Source organism: Hyperolius riggenbachi, chromosome 7, assembly GCF_040937935.1.
Source record: "Hyperolius riggenbachi isolate aHypRig1 chromosome 7, aHypRig1.pri, whole genome shotgun sequence".
Taxonomy (NCBI): Eukaryota; Metazoa; Chordata; class Amphibia; order Anura; family Hyperoliidae; genus Hyperolius; species Hyperolius riggenbachi.
Genome location: NC_090652.1, coordinates 165632273 through 165657273, shown reverse-complemented (window position 1 = coordinate 165657273; position 25001 = coordinate 165632273). Strand labels below are relative to the sequence as shown.

General features: G+C 43.2%; 1 protein-coding gene across 2 annotated transcripts in view; it reads right to left on the bottom strand.

The window, feature by feature from the left end:
- Positions 1-25001, bottom strand: part of LOC137524699 (dynein axonemal heavy chain 7-like) — a 565826-nt gene that overhangs the window by 527586 nt on the left and 13239 nt on the right. The window contains exons 3-5 of one of the 2 annotated variants that reach the window (XM_068244848.1): positions 24360-24465; positions 1396-1573; positions 528-594 (exon numbers count right to left, since the gene is read on the bottom strand). In XM_068244848.1, coding sequence (XP_068100949.1) covers positions 528-594; positions 1396-1573; positions 24360-24465 — 351 coding nt within the window. The remainder of the gene's footprint in view (positions 1-527; positions 595-1395; positions 1574-24359; positions 24466-25001) is intronic. The other variant, XM_068244849.1, reaches the window with a different exon arrangement.

Below are 25001 nucleotides of genomic sequence, written 5' to 3'. Positions count from 1 at the left end.
GCTTTAGTAATTTTTTTATATTCATCAGGTAGTCAACTGCAGGATTTTGTCAAAGCTTTGAATATGTTACACCATCTTCAAGCTGTCTCAAACATTCTGCCTCATAATCCATTGTTAAAATAATCACCACCCACTTTATCTGCCACCTTTACAGTAATATTAGGTCTTGATTGTAGTCATTGCATTACTAGGTAGATCAATGTTTTACACTCCTCCAATACCTTCTGATAGAATGTCTTAAAAGCAATAACTGTAACACTTAGCAGATTAAACGTAGATCTCCTTTCATTGCTAAGGGGAAGTGATGCACTCAACGGCATAGTATTGGGGCTATAAGTTCCTATTAATTCACAGAGATCCCTGACGACTTGTCACTCTCAGTGGTTACGATCCTCTCCCACAAGTGGTGATATCTCAACATCAAAAGATGGATGACAGCTCCTCTGTAGTGAAATATTGAAACCCAATAACACCAATAGACAACATTACCAGTAATTCAACAACTTTCATCTGATAGTGTTCCTTACCAGTATATCTTTATCTAAAGCAGTTTGATTGAGCTGAGAATCTGCTGCATCAGAGGCATCTTTTTTCCTGATAAAAGATCAAAAATTAAATAAGTGTTACATTCTTGAAAGTGGACCTGAACTCAGAACTGCTTCTCTGCTCTAAAAGATACACAACTGCATAATGACCCTTAAAGAAAAAAAATTCTTTGTTACAGCTGATACAAATCATACAATAAATCTGCAGTTTGTTTTTTTACTGCTTTCATGGAAGCAGACATATCGTTAACATCCTGTGCTTTCAAATTAGCTTATCTGCCATGATAGTTACAACTTGTGATTAGACACAGATGAGGGGAAATCAGACAGGCTAAACTATCTAAATACATACAGGGTGCATTTCTCTATGTTTTCCTCCTGTCCTGTGCAGCAGTTTAGGTCCACAGATTAAAATATTTACAGTGGGATGCGGAAGTTTGGGTAACCTTGTTAATCATCGTGATTTCCCTGTATAAATCATTGGTTGTTACGATAAAAAATAAGTAGAATAAGTAGAGAGTAGCAATAAGTAGAGAACAATAGCTGTATAGGCCATGCTCTTCTTCCAATGTGGAGTGAAGTGAGGGAGTGAGTGGCATTAGCAAAGTGTCCCCTCCAAGCAGTAACTGCAGGAGGAAATGGCATGGTGGCCTCCTTTCAGAAGGTGGTGAAGAGCTGATCAGAAGCCCCAGCCTGGCATCATCACTGGAACTTAAGAGGACCATTTTGGGGTAAGGTGTGACTTCCTTATTTTGTGTTAAGGAAGGTAGCAAGAAAGGGGGCTACAAAAATGTATAAATAGCATAACAAGTAAAAATGAAAAACTAAACACATGAAAAAGTAGACTCACATTATGATATCTACAAGGGAACTTCTGAAACGTTCTCGATCTTTCTTTAAGTGGGAATAGCTGTTATGAACATTTGGAGAAGGTGTAGTTGACAAACCATCAAGCTTTGATCGTCCTCCCATTGGGAATCTAGAGTTTGTGGTTTTGTTTGTCTGGCCTTTGACTGTAGCTAATAATCCTGTAGAAAAAAAAATGCACAGATATTTTCAATAGATTTTAAAATAACAGATTAATTATCCAGCTGGCACAAGGAACACATCTCTATAGTGATAAAACATACGGAACTGCCTTCAATATAAATACCTCCAGTGTATTCAGTTTCATAAGCCTTATCAAGAGAGTACTTTACAAGCACTGGTGCAGGTTATCAAATACCTCCTGAGAGCTGCAGTTAATTAAAGATAATCATTCGGGATACTTATAGGATGCATTCTAACCTAATAAGCTTTACTGAAAACATTTTGCTAGTTAAATATGGATGCAGGGAAGATCTGTAATCCTTCTCAAAGTCCTCCATGTCATCGTAAACTGCCCCTGGACATCAGAAGATATGGGATCATGAAGTTATTATTTGTAGTTATTATTCAACCTAAGGACATCTCATATGCTGTGCTGAATACTCATAAACTGATTCTATTATTGGCAAGGAACGGGGAGGAAAGACAATGGTGAATGCAAAAGGTTACAATACCTGACTAAAAGAGGCCATCACTTGGGCAGGGACATCTTAAAGTGGCCATACACTGGTTGATTTGCCATCAGATTTGACCAACAGATAGATCCCTCTCTGATCGAATCTGATCAGAGAGGGATCGTATGGCCACCTTTACTGCAAACAGATTGTGAACCGATTTCAGCCTGAAACCGTTCACAATCTGTGGTGGTGCTGCCGCTGCTCCCCGCCCCGCATACATTACCTGTTCCGCCGGCGTGAGTCCCGCTGTCACCGCTGCTCCGTCTCCGCGCTGGTCTGGTCTCCGGCATGCTTCACTTCTTCCTGCCCGGCAGGAAGTTTAAACAGTAGAGTGCCCTCTACTGTTTAAACTTCCTGCCTGGCAGGAAGAAGTGAAGCATGCCGAAGACCAGCGCGGAGACGGAGCAGCGGTGAGAGCGGGACTCGCGCCGGCGGAACAGGTAATGTATTGCCGATGTATTGCGTTGGTCGTCAGGCATTCGAACGCTGCTATCGACGCACTCCCAACCCGCCGGCGCTCGAAAAAAATCTTCTGCACGGATGGATCGACGGGAGTCGACGGGAACAATGGATTTCGGATGGAAATCCATCGTTCTGCCAGCGGTGTGCGCGGCAATTTCACAGCCACTTCGATCACTGTGATCGAAACGGCTGTATATCGGCGGGAAAATCGTTAGGTGTATGGGCCCCTTTAGCCAGTTAACTCTTATCACTCACTACTCACCATTCAAGTGTTTAATGGGAAACAAACAGTCTTCTCTGCAGCCCTTTTAGCAAGTCTTTATAGTCAATGTTATACTCTGACAGGAATGTAACAGATTTACAATGCAGTAGCCTATTCCAAGAGCCAGTTTCCTTATTTCTAACTAGCGCATTCAGAGATTCATCTTAAAGGGAGCCTAAAATGAATGAAACAAAAAGTTTCACTTACTTGGGTGTTCTACTAGCCCCCTGCAGCCGCCCTGTGCCTGCGCCGACTCTGAATGATCCTCTGGTCCCCCACCATGGCTTAGTTTTGTGTTTCAGCAACTGGCCATTCGATGCACGTCCTCATAGTTACATATATAGTTACATAGTTATTTTGGTTGAAAAAAGACATACGTCCATCGAGTTCAACCAGTATAAAGTACAACACCAGCCTGCTCCCTCACATATCCCTGTTGATCCAGAGGAAGGTGAAAAAACCCTTACAAGGCATGGTCCAATTAGCCCCTAAAGGGAAAAATTCCTTCCCGACTCCAGATGGCAATCAGATAAAATCCCTGGATCAATATCATTAGGCATTACCTAGTAATTGTAGCCATGGATGTCTTTCAACGCAAGGAAAGCATCTAAGCCCCCTTTAAATGCAGGTATAGAGTTTGCCATAACGACTTCCTGTGGCAATGCATTCCACATCTTAATCACTCTTACTGTAAAGAACCCTTTCCTAAATAAATGGCTAAAACGTTTTTTCTCCATGCGCAGATCATGTTCTCTAGTCCTTAGAGAAGGCCTAGGGACAAAAAGCTCATCCGCCAAGCTATTATATTGCCCTCTGATGTATTTATACATGTTAATTAGACCCCTCTAAGGCGTCTTTTCTCTAGACTAAATAAACCCAGTTTATCTAACCTTTCTTGATAAGTGAGACCTTCCATTCCACATATCAATTTTGTTGCTCGTCTCTGCACCTGCTCTAAAACTGCAATATCTTTTTTGTAATGTGGTGCCCAGAACTGAATTCCATATTCCAGATGTGGCCTTACTAGAGAGTTAAACAGGGCCAATATTATGCTAGCATCTCGAGTTTTTATTTCCCTTTTAATGCACCCCAAAATTTTGTTAGCTTTAGCTGCAGCTGCTTGGCATTGAGTATGATTATTTAACTTGTTGTAAATGAGTACTCCTAAGTCCTTCTCCAAGTTTGATGTCCCCAACTGTATCCCATTTATTTTGTATGGTGCTAGACCATTAGTACGTCCAAAATGCATGACTTTACATTTGTCAACATTGAATTTCATCTGCCATGTATGTGCCCATATAGCCATCCTATCCAGATCCTGTTGCAATATGACACTATCTTCCTGAGAGTTGATGATTCTGCACAATTTTGTATCATCTGCAAAAATAGCAACATTGCTCACTACTGCATCTACTAGGTCATTAATAAATAAATTGAAGAGCACTGGACCCAGAACAGACCCCTGTGGGACCCCACTGCTAACAGTCTCCCATTTTGAGTATGATCCATTGACCACAACTCTTTGTTTTCTGTCCATTAGCCAGTTCCCTATCCATGAACACAGACTCTTCCCCAGTCCTTGCATCCTCAACTTTTGCACCAGACTTTTGTGGGGAACAGTGTCGAAGGCCTTTGCAAAGTCCAAGTATATCACATCTACAGCATTCCCAATATCCATATTAGCATTCACTACCTCATAAAAGCTGAGCATGTTAGTCAAACAGGACCTGTCTTTAGTAAACCCATGTTGATGCTGAGAAATAAGATTATTTTCTACTATGAAGTCATGTATAGTATCTCTTAGTAACCCCTCAAATAGTTTGCAGACAACTGATGTTAAGCTTACAGGTCTATAATTTCCTGGATCTGATTTTTTGCCCTTCTTAAATAATGGGAAAACGTGGGCTGTACGCCAATCCACTGTAAACACATTGTATCCTTTTAAATTAGCTATCCAGTCATGGCTTTCATCCATCCATGTCTCAGTTATTCCCACAATGTCATAGCCTTTGTCATTCAGAATGAACTCTAGTTCGTCTATTTTATTTGCACGGCTCCGAGCATTGGTTACCATGCACTTTATATTTTTACCACCACTTTTACCAATTTTGTTTACATGAAATGGGCTACTTGAATTTTTACCAACCTCCTTAATCTTTACACTGTCCCCACCCCCCTCTCCACCCCCCATAATGTTAGGTTCCCACTGTCTTTTTACCTCATCTTGTCTACGTATTGAGACTTTATCCTCCCGCCTCCCCCCAGATCCTAGTTTAAAATCTCCTTCAACCGTTTCCTCCTCGATCATGCTCCGGTCGCTGGGTGTGCCTGCGCAAAATGCTCCCGGCATCGGAAGTGTAATCGCGGCCAGGGGGGCTGGTAAAAGCCCCAGGAATGTGAAACGCTTTTTGTTTCATTTGGTTTAGCTACCCTTTAACCATTTCAAATATTATCTCTATGAAGATTATAGAGCATAAAATAACAAAGGAAGGGGCTACCTTAAATGTAAATCATCAGTGGGTTGAGTTAAATAACCCTCTTCTGTATATTATCAAGTCTGCTAGTATGTGTGGAGCTACTTTAATCTGCTTTTATTCTGGAAACTAAGGGCCCTTTTACACTTAATCAGTTGCTCTCAGTTAAAAAAGAAAGAAAACTGATTTTCAAAGTAAGTCCCATGTTTTCCTATGGCACCTTTCACACTTAAAGAGGAACTCCAGCCTAAACAAACATACTGTCATTAAGTTACATTAGTTATGTTAATTAAAATAATTACAGCAGATGCTACTTTTTGAATGATGGTGTTTGCCAAGTATCCGTATTGCGCGTAACATCAACTCAAGTACCACACGACACAAACATGCGTTAGGAATACTCTACAATTGTGAATTAACGGTCTCTAATCATTACCATGTGTTTTAATACACTAAACATAATTATTAAGGTCTGTTTATATATGATTTATCATTTTTGTTATTTTAAAAACCTACTGTGAAGAATTCACTGCAACAAGTTTAAGTACTGCAAGAAACCAAATAAAGTACCCGAGTGATACATGTACCACATGTTGAGAACTTAGATGCTACAGATCCTATGTTGTCTATGTCATGATTCTGTTGCATTGGTATACAATGCAAGGGAATCGCAAGGAAGATTGCTCTGTCAGTATGCAAGAAACACTGAGACTGGAATTAAAGGAATAACCATAAAGATTTATTGTAATCAGCATAAATGTTGCACATTTAGTTCATGCACAGAGTTATGCAACTAAACAGTTACACAGCTTACAAACAAACAATCAGCATTAAGATCATGCAGAGAGTCAAACAAACAGGACGCATAAACAAGATTAAGTTTATGCAGAGAATCTGACCATCAGAATGCATACACAATTAGCATTAACTTTACGCAGAGAATTACTCTATCAGGATGCATAAACAATCAGTATTACGTTTATGCAGAGAATCATGCAGACGTCAGGCAAGTAATATAAGCAATGGAGCAACTGGAAACTAACACATAATCAGAATATATCAGGTATTGCAGATGCTATGGACCCCCTGCATATAGGATAATATGCAAAGGTATCCAAGCATAACAATATAGTGTGCACACTGAACCCCAAACCTGACTAATATATACACATGAGAATCATATACATTATATACAGAGACAAAGCATCAGAATTATAATCAGCAGGCAACGGAACGTCAAACATGCAGGGTCAAACCAGAGATACAAACAAGATACAAATCGCTTAGGCAAAGGGTTAGTCAAAAACAGAAAACAGGTCAAACACGATAATTACAAATACAAAGCTGAGCAAGACAGGAAGGCTAGGACTCAGGATCAGGAACTGACTTTGATGAGCTAGCACAGAGTGGTCTGTAAAGGCAGCTTAAATAGTGTCCAAGAAAGTCAGATGACAGAGTCCAGGTGATCACAGAGCTGCCCTCATTAAATCTGCAATAACAGTTCTTGTGAGTGAGACCTCTGCTGGTGGCAGAAGATACTTCCAGCAGTTTCAAACTGAGGACACAGATGACATCTGCTGGCGAAATGGAGGAAGTTCATCAATAGTTCAGGAAATTCGCCAGCAGATGCATTTTGTGACATTACCCCCTCCTCAAGGAGCGGTCTCCGAACGCTCCATATGAACTCACGTCCACCAGGATCCCAGGACATACTGGGCAGAAAGGCAAGGCCAAGGAGGGCATGGGCGAAAAAGTGTACAAACATAAACACGGTAACAGGCAAAATGATGGGCTGAGTAGATTCAGGGTCATCAGGTAACAAATGTTGAAGATCAAACTGGAGACCTTTAGGCAATGCAACAGCCCAAGATCCATGTGCAGAAGCAACAGGCAAGACATCCATAGGACTCCAGGATGTGCAAACTTCAGGTAGCATAGTAGACTGAACATCGTCAGGAACACCAGACTCGGGAGCAGCAGCAGGAACAACAGGCTTGGGGGCCACAACAGGATCAACAGCAGACTTGGAAGTGGTAGCAGGAACAACAGAGTTGAAGGCCATAACAGGAACAACAGCAGACTTGGAGGCCACCGGAGGAACAGCAGCAGTCTTGGGAACCACTGAAAGGACATCAGCAGACTTGGAAGTCACTGCGGAAACATCAGATTGGGGAGCAGCCACAGGAACCCACGACTTGACAGGAACAGTAGGATCAAACGGCTTGGCAGGATCAGGCTGAGCAGGAGACCTGGCACCATCAGGCGGGATACTATCAGGGGTAGCAAACAGGATGCCCACGGAAGAAGCAGCAGGCAGGATGCCCTCAGGAGAGGCACCAGACAGGAACTCATCCGGAACAGCAAACTTGGAAACAGCAGCTGGAACAGTGGAGTCGGAGGCAATAGCTGAATCAGCAGTCTTTGAGGCAACAACAGAATCATCGGACTGGAGAGCAGCCATAGGGTTACCGGATTCAGGAGCAGCAACAATATCACCAACCTTGGAAACAGCAGCAGAGTCCCCAGACTTGGAAGCGACAGCAGAGTCCCCAGACTTGGAAGCAACAACTGGAACAGCAGACTGGATACCCTCAGAAGCGGCAGCAGACTGGATACCCTCAGAAGCGGCAGCAGACTGGATACCCTCAGAAGCGGCAGCAGACTGGATACCCTCAGAAGCGGCAGCAGACTGGATATCCTCAGAAGCGGCAGCAGACTGGATATCCTCAGAAGCGGCAGCAGACTGGATACCCTCAGAAGCGGCAGCCGCAGCAGACTGGGTACACTCAGAAGCAGCAACAGAGTCACCAGACTTGGAAGCAGCAGCAGAGGTCTGTGACATCTGAGCAGTAAACTGGAAAACTTCAGGTAGTGCTGCAGGCGGATTAGCGACAGACTGAATAGTCTCGGACAGGGTAGCAACAAAAGTCTGTGAAGGCTGGGCAGCAGCTTGCATAACCTCAAGCAAAACAGAAGACGGGATAACTTTAGGCAAGTTAACCGGTTGGGACGCTTCAGACAGGACAGCAGACTCAGTAGTCTCAGACAGGACAGCAGACTGTGTAACCTCATGGATCTGGACCTTTGGTTGAGCGCTTGGCTGGACCGTTGGCTGAGCGCTTGGCTGGACCGTTGGCTGAGATCCCAATACAGTCTGTGCGGACTGGCACTGAAACTGTGTGAACTGAGCCTGTGCGGACTGAGAGCAAAGTTCTGCAGGCAAGGAGCAAAGTTCTGCAGGACTGGATACTGCAGGATGAACATGCTGGGGCTCTTCAGGCCTGCCAGGCTGACCCACTGTCAGCAAATCTAGTCCATGAAAGAGTCCACAGAGAAAGGCGAGGGACTGCTCAGGACTGACTGGAGATTGCTGAGGACACAAATCAACTGGAGTCTGTATGGAGCTGCATGGAGTCTGCACCGACTTGGATGGAGGCTGCATACGACTGGAATCGGCTGGAGGCTGCACACGACTGGAATCGGCTGGAGGCTGCACACGACTGGAATCGGCTGGAGGCTGCACACGACTGGAATCGGCTGGAGGCTGCACACGACTGGAATCGGCTGGAGGCTGCACACGACTGGAATCGGCTGGAGGCTGCACACGACTGGAATCGGCTGGAGGCTGCACACGACTGGAATCGGAGTTGGTAGGAAATAATTTTTTCTTCTTTTTCTTTTTGGATGATGACTTATTTTCTAATGATCTTTGCCAGGACCAAGGTGTAGTTCTGACTGCAGTTTGCAAGGAAGTAGGTCTCCTTTGACGGTTGGAACCTGACAAGACAGAGTCTTTATAACTGGTTGCTAAGGGCAACGGACACGTTGGGTCTCCCTTAGTAACAGGTGTGACTTTAACTGCTGCAGATTGTGAGTTCTGGCCAGAGGTGAGTACAGAGTTAACAGAGGAAGGAGAAACATAAAAATGAGAAGACAGAACCCTTTGCCAAGCGATTATTAAGGCAGAAGCAGCTTCAGGCTTACAAAGTCCATTCGCACACATGGATTTAACACTTAGCAAACACTTGGTTACCAATTCCTCACTTTGTTTGCAATAAAATTCCATAAAACTTGTCCTGTCATCATTTAAATACCAGTAATAAGCATCAATCTCTTCAGCAGTCATATCAAAACAGGCTTGACTTTTGCAGATACCTTGATCAATGGAGTCATTCAAACCACTCAGGTATGCATCAGCATGCGGTTTAACAGGCTTAGAGGAAAAATTAAGAACACAATCCCTGTCACTTTTAACACAAGAAAATTTACTGGATCTGACTGAACTATGATTGATTACTGAGTACGGCATAAACTGACTGCCAGAATCATCAGAAGGAGGGAAATTTTCACGCAATAGATCTTTCCAGATATCAATTAAGGGAGCCACAAAGTGATTCATACAAACCCCCATATCAACTAAAGCGGATGCAGAATCTATGCATTCATTCAAAAAGTTTTCACTGGTATCAAAGTAATAATCAATAAATGATTCCTCATCACATTCCATCTCAAAAACTAAGGCCTCTATTTCCCATTTTTCAAAAGGAGGATCCCATGAACTCTTGTCATAGGCAGATTCATTATCCAGAGCATAAGTTTTAGGGTGAACGGTCTGCATGGAGGTGGCTGGAACATTATTTGGTTTGCGCTGGTTTAATACTGCTGTGGGAATTTTGCAGGGAAGAGGAACTGGCAAGGATTTGTTTACAGAGGCTTGATAAATTTGGTAGGTGGTGGGAGACTTCATAAATTCAAGAGTGTGTAGAATTTTTAACAAAGGCTGAACATCAGATTCAAGGAATTCTCCCTGCTGGACATATGAATTGATCTGCCTAATACTTTGCACCAAATCATCATATGAATATTCATAAAACTTATCAAAACAGAAACTTTCATCATCCTCAGCCAAACAGCAATGATATTCGATATTTGCATGATTCCATTTAATTCCCATGGCAGCAAACCTACTCTCAGTATTTCCTGGTGACAGAATTTTGGGCTAGCTCATCTGTCATGATTCTGTTGCATTGGTATACAATGCAAGGGAATCGCAAGGAAGATTGCTCTGTCAGTATGCAAGAAACACTGAGACTGGAATTAAAGGAATAAACAAAGATTTATTGTAATCAGCATAAATGTTGCACATTTAGTTCATGCACAGAGTTATGCAACTAAACAGTTACACAGCTTACAAACAAACAATCAGCATTAAGATCATGCAGAGAGTCAAACAAACAGGACGCATAAACAAGATTAAGTTTATGCAGAGAATCTGACCATCAGAATGCATACACAATTAGCATTAACTTTACGCAGAGAATTACTCTATCAGGATGCATAAACAATCAGTATTAAGTTTATGCAGAGAATCATGCAGACGTCAGGCAAGTAATATAAGCAATGGAGCAACTGGAAACTAACACATAATCAGAATATATCAGGTATTGCAGATGCTATGGACCCCCTGCATATAGGATAATATGCAAAGGTATCCAAGCATAACAATATAGTGTGCACACTGAACCCCAAACCTGACTAATATATACACATGAGAATCATATACATTATATACAGAGACAAAGCATCAGAATTATAATCAGCAGGCAACGGAACGTCAAACATGCAGGGTCAAACCAGAGATACAAACAAGATACAAATCGCTTAGGCAAAGGGTTAGTCAAAAACAGAAAACAGGTCAAACACGATAATTACAAATACAAAGCTGAGCAAGACAGGAAGGCTAGGACTCAGGATCAGGAACTGACTTTGATGAGCTAGCACAGAGTGGTCTGTAAAGGCAGCTTAAATAGTGTCCAAGAAAGTCAGATGACAGAGTCCAGGTGATCACAGAGCTGCCCTCATTAAATCTGCAATAACAGTTCTTGTGAGTGAGACCTCTGCTGGTGGCAGAAGATACTTCCAGCAGTTTCAAACTGAGGACACAGATGACATCTGCTGGCGAAATGGAGGAAGTTCATCAATAGTTCAGGAAATTCGCCAGCAGATGCATTTTGTGACAGTCTAGCTGCTAGACTCTAGCAGACACACTGTCTAACTAAGCCCATATTTCTCTACGACAAGGACTCAGCTTATTATGTATAGGCATGAAATTACGAACTGAAAAATACTATATATGTTTTGGCTGGGACTGGTGGTTCTCAAGAACGAGCTTCTGTTCTGTTCTAGGCCTCGCAGCAATGCTGAGTTTAATGTCTAAATCATGGGCATATCTTTCTTTTGCTGTATTTTTACATTGCATGATTGGATTCTGATCGATTTTGGGTACTTATCAACGCAAAATAGATCGGAAGCAATTTGGACGCCTACACACGATGCAATTTCTTATCAGATCACCAATCGATCTGGCGGAGAATTGTACCGTGTGTATGAGGTTTTAGACTGAGTCTTTTAGGTGAACTAGAGTTTGATCCCCAGGTCATTAGCTATGTGGAACACAACTATGCACTGAAATACTTTCTAAGGGCTATATACACTCATCTAAAGGATTATTAGGAACACCTGTTCAATTTCTCATTAATGCAATTATCTAATCAACCAATCTCATGGCAGTTACTTCAATGCATTTAGGCGTGTGGACCTGGTCAAGACAATCTCCTGAACTCCAAACTGAATGTCAGAATGTGAAATAAAGGTGATTTAAGCAATTTTGAGCGTGGCATGGTTGCTAGATGGGCCGGTCTGAGTATTTCACAATATGTTCAGTTACTGGGACTTTCACCCGCAGTCATTTTCACACGCACCATGTCACAAAGCTCAAATAATTTCAAATTGGTTTCTTGAGCATGACAATGAGTTCACTGTGCCACAGTCACCAGATCTCAACCCAATAGAGCATCTTTGGGATGTGCTATCCTATCAATGTGGGCCAACATTTCTAAAGAATGCTTTCAGCACTTTGTTGAATCAATGTCATGTAGAATTAAGGCAGTTCTGAAAGTGAAAGAGGGTCAAACACTTTATTAGTATGGTGTTCCTAATAATCCTTTAGGTGAGTGTAGATAAGACTGCAATATAATGTAACAAGAAAAAAAGATCTGTGCATTCAGTTGTGTTTCCTTAAATCAAACAATGCAGTGTAAGTCATAGGCCACACAAAACCACAAACCAGGTATTGGTTTAAAATGTATTTAACATTTACTCAGTTGAATCAACAGAACACCAACAGTAACCTTGACAGCAGGCGAAGGCTGCTATAGAAACAGTTGCCACAATGCTTTTATCTACTTTTGTATGGCAGAGTAGATACCTAGGAACACCTGAGGTGGGAATGAGCCCCTTCACATTTAAACAAGCAATTCAAGGTCGGCTGGCACACCAGTTCAAAGTTCCAAGCAGTTTTATTGTATGCACAACATGACAATTGTTTCGGGGGTCGCGGAGGGTCCTTTTCATCAGATAAAGTGCAGACATACAAGTGATGCGAAGTACAAGCACATATATATATATATATATATATACTGTATATACCAAAACTGTGATCAATCACCAGGCATCAAAGAAAAGGAGCCTCCCCCTTCATTAGCATGCATGATCTGCATCATACAAATACATTGCATAAATGACACAGTAAAAAAACAAATCTTTGCCCAATGACTGACATCTTGCCAGGTGCAGCTGTATATGTCCCCCAATGTATCCAAAATTCACAGCAGCTGGATGTATGAATGTTACAGACTGCATATTAGCAGTCTGCAACTATGAATGTCACGCTCACCGCCACCTGTGGAGAGAATCAGCCGTTAGGCTGATCGTGAAGTGTCCCGGGGTAGTCATGGCAACCTGACAAGCAGGTTGCCACAACCAATCAGGCGCGTGGTTAGGCTGCCACCTCGTTCCCTGCTCAGACCGGGGATATTGTAAAGCGCAGAGAGCAAGTAGTGGGAGTGGCTGACAAGGCAGTGCTGCCCTCTATGGCTCAAGAGCTCTCTAATTGGCTGTGGGGCGCGGCAAAGCGCGCTTCCACCCTGCCTTCTCGTCTCTGCTTGGGGTATCCATAGTTACCCCATAAACACCTTGCTGCAAAGATCGTGGACACACTGGGGTCATATTAGTCACAATATGCATAATGTTTATTAATCTGGGAAGTGCTGCAGACCCAGTCATCAAGCCTCATATCATGAGGCTTAAGGGGAAAGGAACCATAGGGGGGGAAAACAGGGCAGGGAAACAGGGAGAGAGGATGGTAGAGGAAAAACACAGCGGGGAGAGAGAAGGGAAAAAGGGAATAAAGAAAGAGGGAAAGATGTCAATAACACACATAGGCCGATTCATAAAAATGTGTTCGGTGAAGTAAATCAGTGCAGGGAAACTCCGCGCTCGGTATTTCAGACTTCTGGGTGGTCATTCATAAAATGTTGCCAGTTGCGATAGCAGAGCGGAGATTTTCTGCTGTAGGCAGGCTGTAGGCTGTCGGGAGCCTTGCGGAAACACAGGAGCTGGCTGAGTTCCTCATTGCGCTGCTCTCTCTGCTGCTGGGAGGTCTGTCCCATTGACTTACATGTACTCCGCACGCTTATCGCTACATCCGAGCAAGTGGTATTTCCCGTCCGCATACCGCTTGCTCTAATTTTTATGAATGGATATTTTGTTACCTTTCCACCTAGAATCGCCGCATAAGGCGGTGATTTATCACTCTGCTCCTGAATGTCAGCTCCGCATGTGGAAACAGTCTTTATGAATACACATTTTGTTGAGTGTTCGGTAAAATCGGCTGTTTTCAGAATTTCCGCATGCGGGAATGCTTTATGAATCGAGGCCATAGTAGTAAAAACAGTGCAGCATGTGATCTACGTGTTCTAACGTGATTAGCTGAGGTACCACTACACATAACATCACCACATGCTCATCAATCAAATAGAAAGGCTATGGAAAACAATACAAGGCATGTGGAGCCCAAGTTCAATATCTCAAGTGTCATCTGTCATCAAGGAAACATGTCATCAAGGAAACATGCGGATTAATTTGATTTAAACCTTTCGGTTGTAATGTCTCCAATGTATAGATCCAGTATGCTTCCCTCTGTAGGAGCAATTTGTCTCTATCACCACACCCGATCAATGACCAGTCCTCTTAGTTCACTGACCCGATGACCTCTCTCAACAAAATGCATGGCAACTGGTTTTGTGATATCAAGCTGTCACAAAATGCATCTGCTGGCAAATATCCTGAACTATTGATGAACTTCCTCCATTTCGCCAGCAGATGTCCTCCGTGTCATCAGTGTTTGCAGCAGCCGGAAATATTCTCTGCCACCAGCAGAGGTCTCACTCACAGAAACTGTTATTGCAGATGTAATGAGGGCAGGTCTGTGATCACCTGAACTTTGTCATCTGACTCTCTTGCACACTATATAAGCTGCTTTAACAGAGCACTCTGTGCTAGCTCATCAATGTCAGTTCCTGGTCCTGAGTCCTAGCCTTCCTGTCTTGCTCAGCCTTGTATCTGCTCTTACCGTGTTTGATCTGTTTGCTGTATTTGACTAACCCTTAGCCTAAGCGATTGTATCTTGATTGTTCCTCTGGTTTGACCCTGGATGTATGACGTTCCGTTGCCTGCCGATTATAATTCTGATGTTCTGCCTTTGTATATAGTGTATATTATTTTCATGTGTATATATTAGTCAGGTTCGGGGTTCAGTGTACACACTATTGTTATGCTTGGGATACCTTTGCATATTATCCTATATGCAGGGGGTCCATAGCATATACAATCCCTGATAGTTTCTGCTACTGTGTTAGTTTCCAGTTGCACCATTGCTTATACTAATAGCCTGACATTTGTATGATTCTCTGCATAAACTTAATGCTAATTGTTTATGCGTCCAGATGGTCAGATTCTTTGCATAAACTTAATGTCAATTGTTTATGCGTCCTGATTGTATGATTCTCTGCATAAACTTAATGCTAATTATTCATGCGTCCTGATTGTTTGATTCTAAGCATGATATTAATGCTGATTGTTTGTGTAAGCTGTTTGACAGTTTAGTTGCATAACTCTGTACATGAGCTTAATGTACAACATTTATGCTGTTTATCTCTTGAGACTGTTTACAATAAAATCTTTATATTTTTTTACTTTAAGGCCTGGTGCACACCAGAGGAGTTTTTCTGAGCGTTTTGAGTTTTTAAATCTGCTGCTAATGTTATCCTATGTGTCTGTGCACACTGGAGCAATAAGGTTTTGTACAAAACCCCATAGCATTACATTGGGAAGAGCTTTTAGAGGTTTCAAAAGCTCTTCCCAATGTAATGCTATGGTTTTTTTTTTTACAAAACCTCATTGCTCCAGTGTGCACAGACACATAGGATAACATTAGCAGCAGATTTAAAAACTCAAAACGCTCAGAAAAACTCCTCTGGTGTGCACCAGGCCTAATTCCAGTTTCAGTGTTTCTTGCATAGTGACAGAACAATCTTCCTTGCGATTCCCTTGCATTGCATACCAATGCATTAGAATCATGACACAAGCATTTTATTTTTCAATTTCGCTTCTATGGCTACTTTTGATGTCACTCCTGTGGTGCTGGAATCTCACCTTAAAGGCACTCGTGGTTTTACCAACATATCCCATGCCACATGGGCATTTAAGCATGTAGGTACAGTGAGTCATGCAAAAGGCTTAAAGTGCTGATTCCTAGTGATAGGGTAGAAATTAGATCACAAGTAATATCAGACATAAAAAAAGACTGAAGAGTCTGCTTTGGCTTGGTTTGCACTAATAGTAGTTGTTTTAGCAACTAGCTTTTAGGAGTGATACCACTTTTCAGATCCTAAGCATGAAGAGTCAATTTCCAGAATAAATTCTAATCAATGTAAATAGGGGAGAATAAGAGAAAAAAAGACTCTTATAAAAAGCAAGCATGTTATGTAGGAATTCTAACAGATGTAAAGTAGTAGGGGGAGAATCATTAAATGTTGGACAGTTATTCAGGGTGCTAAGGTCAACACTGTTTGACCTGAATCAAACAAGATTCTCATCCTCAATTCAAAGGAGTTATGGTCCTGCACAGATCTAAAACTACCTTTCAAAACATTATATAAAAAAACGACGATCAATTATCATACTGTGGTTATAATCCCTCTGCTCTTTCACAGTATGTCTATGGAGGTTCTTCTTTGACAGTACAAGTGCACAAATATGGCTACAATCATCTAACTTTGACTAGATCAAACACCTACTTGTCCATTGCTTTGCAAGCTAACCATACCAATAACATGTTGATGTCGAACCTATTTTGCCTTCGATTGAAGGACACTTAGACCATACTTATGTCAGGTCCACCGGTGACGACATACGGCAGAACGCCGAGGTCCGGCTTGCAGCACGGATTTCCGGGTGTCGGCGGGCTGCTGACCTCACTGGAGTGCAGGGCGCTCAGCTCCCATTGGATGGGCGGCAGACGCATTCTCGATACACGCTCCGCCGCTGTAAACAATGATCATGTGCACACTGCGTGTCAGCTGACTGCTGACACGCTGCTATGGGGCTGCTTTGGATTCCTTTACTTTCTGATTGGTTAGTCCTTGTATAAATGTAAGTTGAGCGCCCTCAGTTATTGCCCGTGACAGCCTATGCTGGGCTTGTTGCTGATACTGCGCTCACAACTGATTGTTCTTGTTGCCGACTTTGCCTGTATCCTGACCAAGCTTATTTCTAGATTGATTTCCTGTTGCTGACCACCGCTTGTTCCTGACCACGCTTTCCGATTGGATTACCTGTTGCCGACTCTGCTTGTTAAAGGTTTCCCATGAACTCTGCCTGGACTGACTCTGGCTTGAACTGACCACGTTACCTGTTAAGTGTTTGAACTGCCTACAACCTATCCTCTCGTACAATCACCTGGCTCCCATCTGGACTGCCTGAACCTCCAGGCCTCAGGTGACTATAAACTTGAGTGTTATTACAGGTAACACCGCGCACTCTGTGCTTCAACCAATATGTCCAACTATCAGGCAGTGCGCTGGGATTTTTAGGAGTTTTAAACAATTTGTCAGTGATCCCTAGCGCGACACAGTCCTTCTTTTTCCCTGATATTCCTTCTTGTTATGCAATCCAGATTAGATCACCGCCACCACACCCGATTAAAATACGACTCACCCTCTGAGAAGACCAACAGTATGGTCTAATGCCACCTTGGGGTTATTCCCTGGCCACCCCCGACCAATCGAGCTGTTTGCTTCTTGCAAGTATTGGAACCTCCGCAACAGGGTCACTGATTCTCCAAAATTCCCCACTCTAGGTTTTCCTCTTCATATATCCTTACATGCAACCTCCCAAAAAGAGGCACAACATAGCGTAATACTGCTTGTAAAATTTTAATACTAAAAAAATATTGCACTTACACTTTAAAAGACGATTAATGCACATGAGTTTTTTGACGGGCTCTCCCCCGTTTGTGTGGGCCACCGCGGGCTTTCCGAGGTTGGTGTCAGCTGCCGCGCGCACAGCCGTCCACTCCTCACCAAACGCTCAGGTCCTCGCACTCTGCCACTTCCGGGTACCGCCCTACCGGTTTCGTCAATTGACTCATCAGGAGCTGGCACCCGGAGTGGCTGTGAGTGCTTAAGAACCTCTAACCCCCTCCCCTCCGCGTCCGCCCACCCCACTGTGGCTACGCCCACTGGAGCCAATTAGAATACCGGGCATCTGCCGCTGCTCAAAGCCCATTAAACATGCACGCTTCTCGTGCATATTGAGGCTGCACAAGCACGCCTACTTAGCGTCACCTGCCGCCCCCAACCGCCACAGAAACGGCCCAAAATCGCTCCGGCCGCACATGGGGCTGCATAAGTGCGCTTGCACAGCGTCACCTGCCGCCCCCCAACCGCCAAGAAGCAGATCACTCCGGCTGCGCGTGCATATCATTTCCAATGCCGATCCTCCTACATATACCTCTCCACATATCCCCATCTTATTCCTACTCCCCCCCCCCACACTTACAAATACCGTTAGATCGGCACTGGCCGATACGCACACGCTGCAAGCTCCACAAAAACCCAGTGAGAGCCCGTTTCACATTTAAAACATCTTTAAAACTACATACAGTTAAAACAAACACATGCAGTGTAGAAACTAACATATGCAGGCCTTACATTTTCTACATGGGAAAAATCCATCCTCCTGCCATCCCTGTCTATCCCTAGGTCTCTTAGGGGGCTCTACACAGCTGGGGACCAACATATCTTGCAAGTTAGGGGCCCTGCGGTATATGAAATTAGGCTGATCAGGTATTATACCCCTTAGTAATCTATCCGTGCCCAATATGCCCCAGTGTCTTTTTACTATTCTTTGGAAATTTCTATACTGGGAATTATAATTAGTAATCATCGATAATTTAGATTCGCCGTTATTTTTAGCTCTACCTTCTCCATAGACCAATTCCCTCCTTTCCCTTAGTGCCACTTTCTCAATTTCTTGATCCAACACTTCCTCACTGTACCCTCTCTCCATAAATTTGTCCTTCAATATGTTACTCTGATCCTTATAATCCTCCTGTGTTGTGCAGTTTCTGCGCATGCGCAAAAACTGCCCTCTGGGTACACTTCTTATCCAGTTTGGGTGATGGTTACTATTTGTCGGTATATAACTAAATAAACGGAATATAAATAAATAAATAAATTTGCCAGAACATTGCATCTCAAAAAATACTTTGCGGGAAGGGTACTCCCTGAGGCCAGAGAACCTCCTCCAAGTATATACAAGCACACACAATTAAAAAATAGATCAACATTCAACCCACAGGATCACAATTATAACGCGATTGAGGTGTTTAAGAATATGGTGGTAAATGATATCAATAAAATTCCAGATAGAAAATATAGCAGAGAGCAAGAGATAGCTAGACAGATGTTGGAAGATAAACAGTTGGTGGTTCGGCCAGCAGATAAAGGGGGGGGGGGGGTGGTGATACTAAATAAACAGCAATACAATGGAGAGCTTGATAGGCTGGTGAAGGACAGGGATACATATACACCATTGAGAGGAGACCCAACAGGTAAGTATATGGAAGAACTAAGAACTCTATTGAGGGAGGGGATGGATAAGGTAATGATTAGTGATGCAGAATTTAGGTATATAGTGCCCAATGTGCCCCGTATACCAGTCATATATCAGGTACCAAAAGTACACAAAAACCAGGAAAACCCACCTGGACGCCCCATAGTGAGCGGCATAGGGTCAGTCACACATAGACTGGGACAATACATAGACCAATTCCTCCAACCCTTGGTGGTAGAACTGCCGTGTGTACTTAAAGACACTAAGCATATGCTCAGGGTAATAGAAAATGTAAAAATTGAGGTGGGTGATCTAATGGTGACAGCAGATGTGGCTTCACTATACACGAATATTAAGCACGATCAGGCAAAAGAAGCGGTAAGATATTATATGAATAGGAAGGGGGATCTACCAGGGGATCAAATCGAATATATTATGAGAATTTTGGGGTTCGCACTAGAAAAAAATTACTTTTGGCACCAAGGGGTGTATTATAAGCAGCACAAAGGATGCGCCATGGGGGCAAGTTATGCACCAAGTTTGGCGAACCTATTTATGGGGAAGTGGGAGGAGTCAATTATTAGTGGGAGGAGGGATAGAAATATTAACACGTGGGTGAGATTTATAGATGATCTGTTTTTGGTATGGAGGGGGGGAAAGGAGGGACTAAGCACATTTATTGATGAACTTAATTGTAATGATCAAAACATTACGCTCACAGTAGAAAGCAACCCTAGGGAGATCCACTTTTTGGATTTGAGATTAATTAGGAGGGGTGATGAAATAATTTCAAAAAGTTTTTTCAAACCGACAGATAGGAACGGTTATATACCGACAAATAGTAACCATCACCCAAACTGGATAAGAAGTGTACCCAGAGGGCAGTTTTTGCGCATGCGCAGAAACTGCACAACACAGGAGGATTATAAGGATCAGAGTAACATATTGAAGGACAAATTTATGGAGAGAGGGTACAGTGAGGAAGTGTTGGATCAAGAAATTGAGAAAGTGGCACTAAGGGAAAGGAGGGAATTGGTCTATGGAGAAGGTAGAGCTAAAAATAACGGCGAATCTAAATTATCGATGATTACTAATTATAATTCCCAGTATAGAAATTTCCAAAGAATAGTAAAAAGACACTGGGGCATATTGGGCACGGATAGATTACTAAGGGGTATAATACCTGATCAGCCTAATTTCATATACCGCAGGGCCCCTAACTTGCGAGATATGTTGGTCCCCAGCTGTGTAGAGCCCCCTAAGAGACCTAGGGATAGACAGGGATGGCAGGAGGATGGATTTTTCCCGTGTAGAAAATGTAAGGCCTGTAGGGAGAGCAATCCGATTAGAACTAGATCAGTAACATCGTTTTCAAATGGAAAAACGTATAATATTAAGCAATTTATAACCTGTAATGATAAATTTGTAATTTATATGCTATGGTGCCAATGCGGGTACCAATATATTGGCAGAACCAATCACAGTGTGCCTGTGCACTTTGCACAGACACACGGTTGTGACCCCAAATTACTGTCATTCTGTGCACTAAAGAAAATTAAACCAATGTGGAGGGGAACTGATATGACCAGAAAGATATCACAGGAAGAAACCAAACTCATTTATGAAATGGGAACACTGAGACCAGGAGGATTAAATATTGATATCGATCTGGTGTGCTTTCTGGGTGAATAGGAACAACTGGGGTTAATAATGCTAATGTGTGAATACTGCATATGTTAGTTTCTACACGGCATGTGTTTGTTTTAACTGTATGTAGTTTTAAAGATGTTTTAAATGTGAAACGGGCTCTCACTGGGTTTTTGTGGAGCTTGCAGCGTGTGCGTATCGGCCAGTGCCGATCTAACGGTATTTGTAAGTGTGGGGGGGGAGTAGGAATAAGATGGGGATATGTGGAGAGGTATATGTAGGAGGATCGGCATTGGAAATAATATGCACGCGCAGCCGGAGTGATCTGCTTCTTGGCGGGCGGCAGGTGACGCTGTGCAAGCGCACTTATGCAGCCCCATGTGCGGCCGGAGCGATTTTGGGCCGTTTCTGTGGCGGTTGGGGGGCGGCAGGTGACGCTAAGTAGGCGTGCTTGTGCAGCCTCAATATGCACGAGAAGCGTGCATGTTTAATGGGCTTTGAGCAGCGGCAGATGCCCGGTATTCTAATTGGCTCCAGTGGGCGTAGCCACAGTGGGGTGGGCGGACGCGGAGGGGAGGGGGTTAGAGGTTCTTAAGCACTCACAGCCACTCCGGGTGCCAGCTCCTGATGAGTCAATTGACGAAACCGGTAGGGCGGTACCCGGAAGTGGCAGAGTGCGAGGACCTGAGCGTTTGGTGAGGAGTGGACGGCTGTGCGCGCGGCAGCTGACACCAACCTCGGAAAGCCCGCGGTGGCCCACACAAACGGGGGAGAGCCCGTCAAAAAACTCATGTGCATTAATCGTCTTTTAAAGTGTAAGTGCAATATTTTTTTAGTATTAAAATTTTACAAGCAGTATTACGCTATGTTGTGCCTCTTTTTGGGAAGTTGCATGTAAGGATATATGAAGAGGAAAACCTAGAGTGGGGAATTTTGGAGAATCAGTGACCCTGTTGCGGAGGTTCCAATACTTGCAAGAAGCAAACAGCTCGATTGGTCGGGGGTGGCCAGGGAATAACCCCAAGGTGGCATTAGACAATACTGTTGGTCTTCTCAGAGGGTGAGTCGTATTTTAATCGGGTGTGGTGGCGGTGATCTAATCTGGATTGCATAACAAGAAGGAATATCAGGGAAAAAGAAGGACTGTGTCGCGCTAGGGATAAACTTGAGTGTACTATGCCTTGTATTACTCTTACTGCTTTGTTTGGTGAATACTATCTGTCAGTCTGTATGCTACATTCCTGCAGGGTATTGTAGTATTGTATTAGGTAGGAGTTTGCGCAGGTGTTACGGGCTGGGCTATAGGTCAGTCATATGGGCATACAGTCTGACCTATAGTCATTGACCCGACAAGCCTAACAACTTATAATGTCAGCCATATAAAGTGACTAGTTTTGTTTTGATCTCCAAAGAGAATGTAAACAATATTAAACACACAAGTCATCTGGTTTCCTGACATATACTGTGTGTCAACCATATCAAAATCTACAGAACACCTGCTAACTTGATCAGAGTGGCAATGAGTTGTCACGAAAATGTCTCTTAGACCAGTCTCATCTATGAATATTATACTCAAAGCCCAACTCAATTAGTCGGCTGTATGTCAAATCTGAAGCACCTTCTTTTCCTTGGCTCAATGGACAAAACACCAAAACACTACTGCTTAAAATGCCATATCTAAAGCAGAAATGCCTGCTTATCAAGGTCAAACACATGTCAAGGCGATACTCCACATAACAACTACTGTAAAGCTGGCCATACACTGGCCCGATTTGCCGCCGTTTCGACAGCAGATTCGATCACTGGGAATCGAATCTGCTGCCAATCGTTCACGCTACACGCCGAATTTCGATCCATTTCGTCCAATCCCGTCGATCGCTCCGTGCGGAAAATTACCGTCGATCGGTAGGGAGCGCGTCGCTAGCGGCGTTCGAGTACCCGACGACCGACGCAATAGAGCTGCATACATTACCTGCTCCGCCTGCACGACTACCCCCGGTCACCGCTGCTCTGTGTCCGCGCTGGTCTCCGGCATGCTTCAGTTCCTCCTGCTAGGCAGGAAGTTTAAACAGTAGAGGGCGCTCTACTGTTTAAACTTCCTGCCGGGCAGGAAGAAGTAAAGCATGCTGGACCTGGAGACCAGAGCGGAGACAGAGCAGCGGAGACCTGGGGATTGGAGTCGCGCCGGCAGGCAGGCAATGTATGCGGGCGGGGGGAGCGGCGGCAGCACCACCACCACAACAGATTGTGAACGGTTTCAGGCTGAAATCGGTTCACAATCTGTTTGCAGTAAAGGTAGCCATACGATCCCTCTCTGATCAAATTCGATCAGAGAAGGATCTATCTGTTGGTCGAATCTGATGGCAAATCGGCCAGTGTATGGCTACCTTAAAGGTGAAAAGTACCTCCTCTGTCTTTATCACATAGACACTACTACCTGGCCAAAACTTAGTAATTGAACCATACCAAAGGTTTAAAATATACAAATGCCATAATTAGATGTTAATAATTTAGTTCTGGCTTAGAATGCAATTGGTGACTCGCATAACTTTTTAATTGATAGAATAACAAGTGGGTCTCAGAAGTAGGAGACAAAGCTAAAGGTGGGTACACACATCAGATACAAGTCTTTGGAAAATGAAAGATCACAGACCAATTTTATCCACTTTCATGTAGTATGAGAGCATACCTACACAGTCTATTTTATTGAGCTGAACTCCCCATCAGATAAAAAAATTTTGCAAGATGCTGTACATAAAGATGCTGTACATATTCAAAAGATCAGTATCTGCAAAAGATCAGTTCCTGCATATTGCATTCATAGTCTATGATTTCTGCAGATCTCATACACACCTTGTTCAACGGACATTCATCTGCAAATCAGATAATCATCTGCAGATCTGAAGATCCATCCTGGTGGATCTGATCTGCAGATGAATGTGTGCAGCATTTTGCAAAGATTTGTATCTGATGGGGAGTTCAGCTCAATAGAATAGACTGTGTAGGTATGGCTCTCATACTACATGGAAGGGGGGTTAAATTGATCTGCGATCTTTTAATTTCCAAAGACTTTTATCTTCTGTGTGTACCTAGCTTTAGGCACAATTAATATCTACAACCATGAGATCCCTGGCTTTAGAGTGTACCAGAAGCATGTCATTATATTATTATGTCTTATTATGTCATAGGCTTACTATAAATAACCAGTCTCAAAAAAGAGGCAGCACTCAAGCGATGCGACAGAAGCGTGCTGCGGATCCACCCATGTACCACCTGGGTTTGCTATCCAACTCCTCCAAAATGATCCGGCACAGCTCTTTTACAGAAATTGCTTTATTGAATCTTCATAGAAATATACATAAAAAGCTACAGTAATTTCAAAATATAAACAAAGTAAAAATTAACCTACTTGGTGTCAAGATATAAGGTTGATTAACATCTCGCTGTTCATTTTCATTCTCTCCTATCAGAAGAAATGATGGTTGGTTCTTCTTCCACTCAGGCTTTGTACTCACCTATAAAGCAATTAATAAATAAAAACCATCCCCATATCCATTAATGCAAATAAAGAATAAAAGTTAGTTAGTTAATTAGCCCAGTAAAGTCTTTTCAAGCCTTTGGTGGGGTAGGTAATCTAGATAACTAGATAAACTAGTAACTGGATTACTGCCTGTGCACTGATGGGGCCCCCATGCCTTTTCCCTATGTTTATTATCAGTGAGCAATAGGAGAGAGTAGCCTGAAAGCAACTGATTGGAGGAAGTTGTAACTGCTGTTCATGAGTAGCTGCATAGGTGGCAGTTGCTGTGCAAGTGTCATCCTAAAAGGGGATCCTGGAGATGGCAGTCATTCAGTTGTCTGTGGGCGGAGGAAGGGAACACATCCATAGGGCTTGATTCACAAAGCGGAGCTAGCTGTTAGCACGCCTGTAAAAACCCTCCTTAAACGAGCTTTTCGCGTGCAAAATTTATGCGCGCACTGCACAGAGCGCAGAGCGCTCTGCACGAAGTGCCCATTAAAGCCTATGGGACTTAGCACATGCATAGGACTT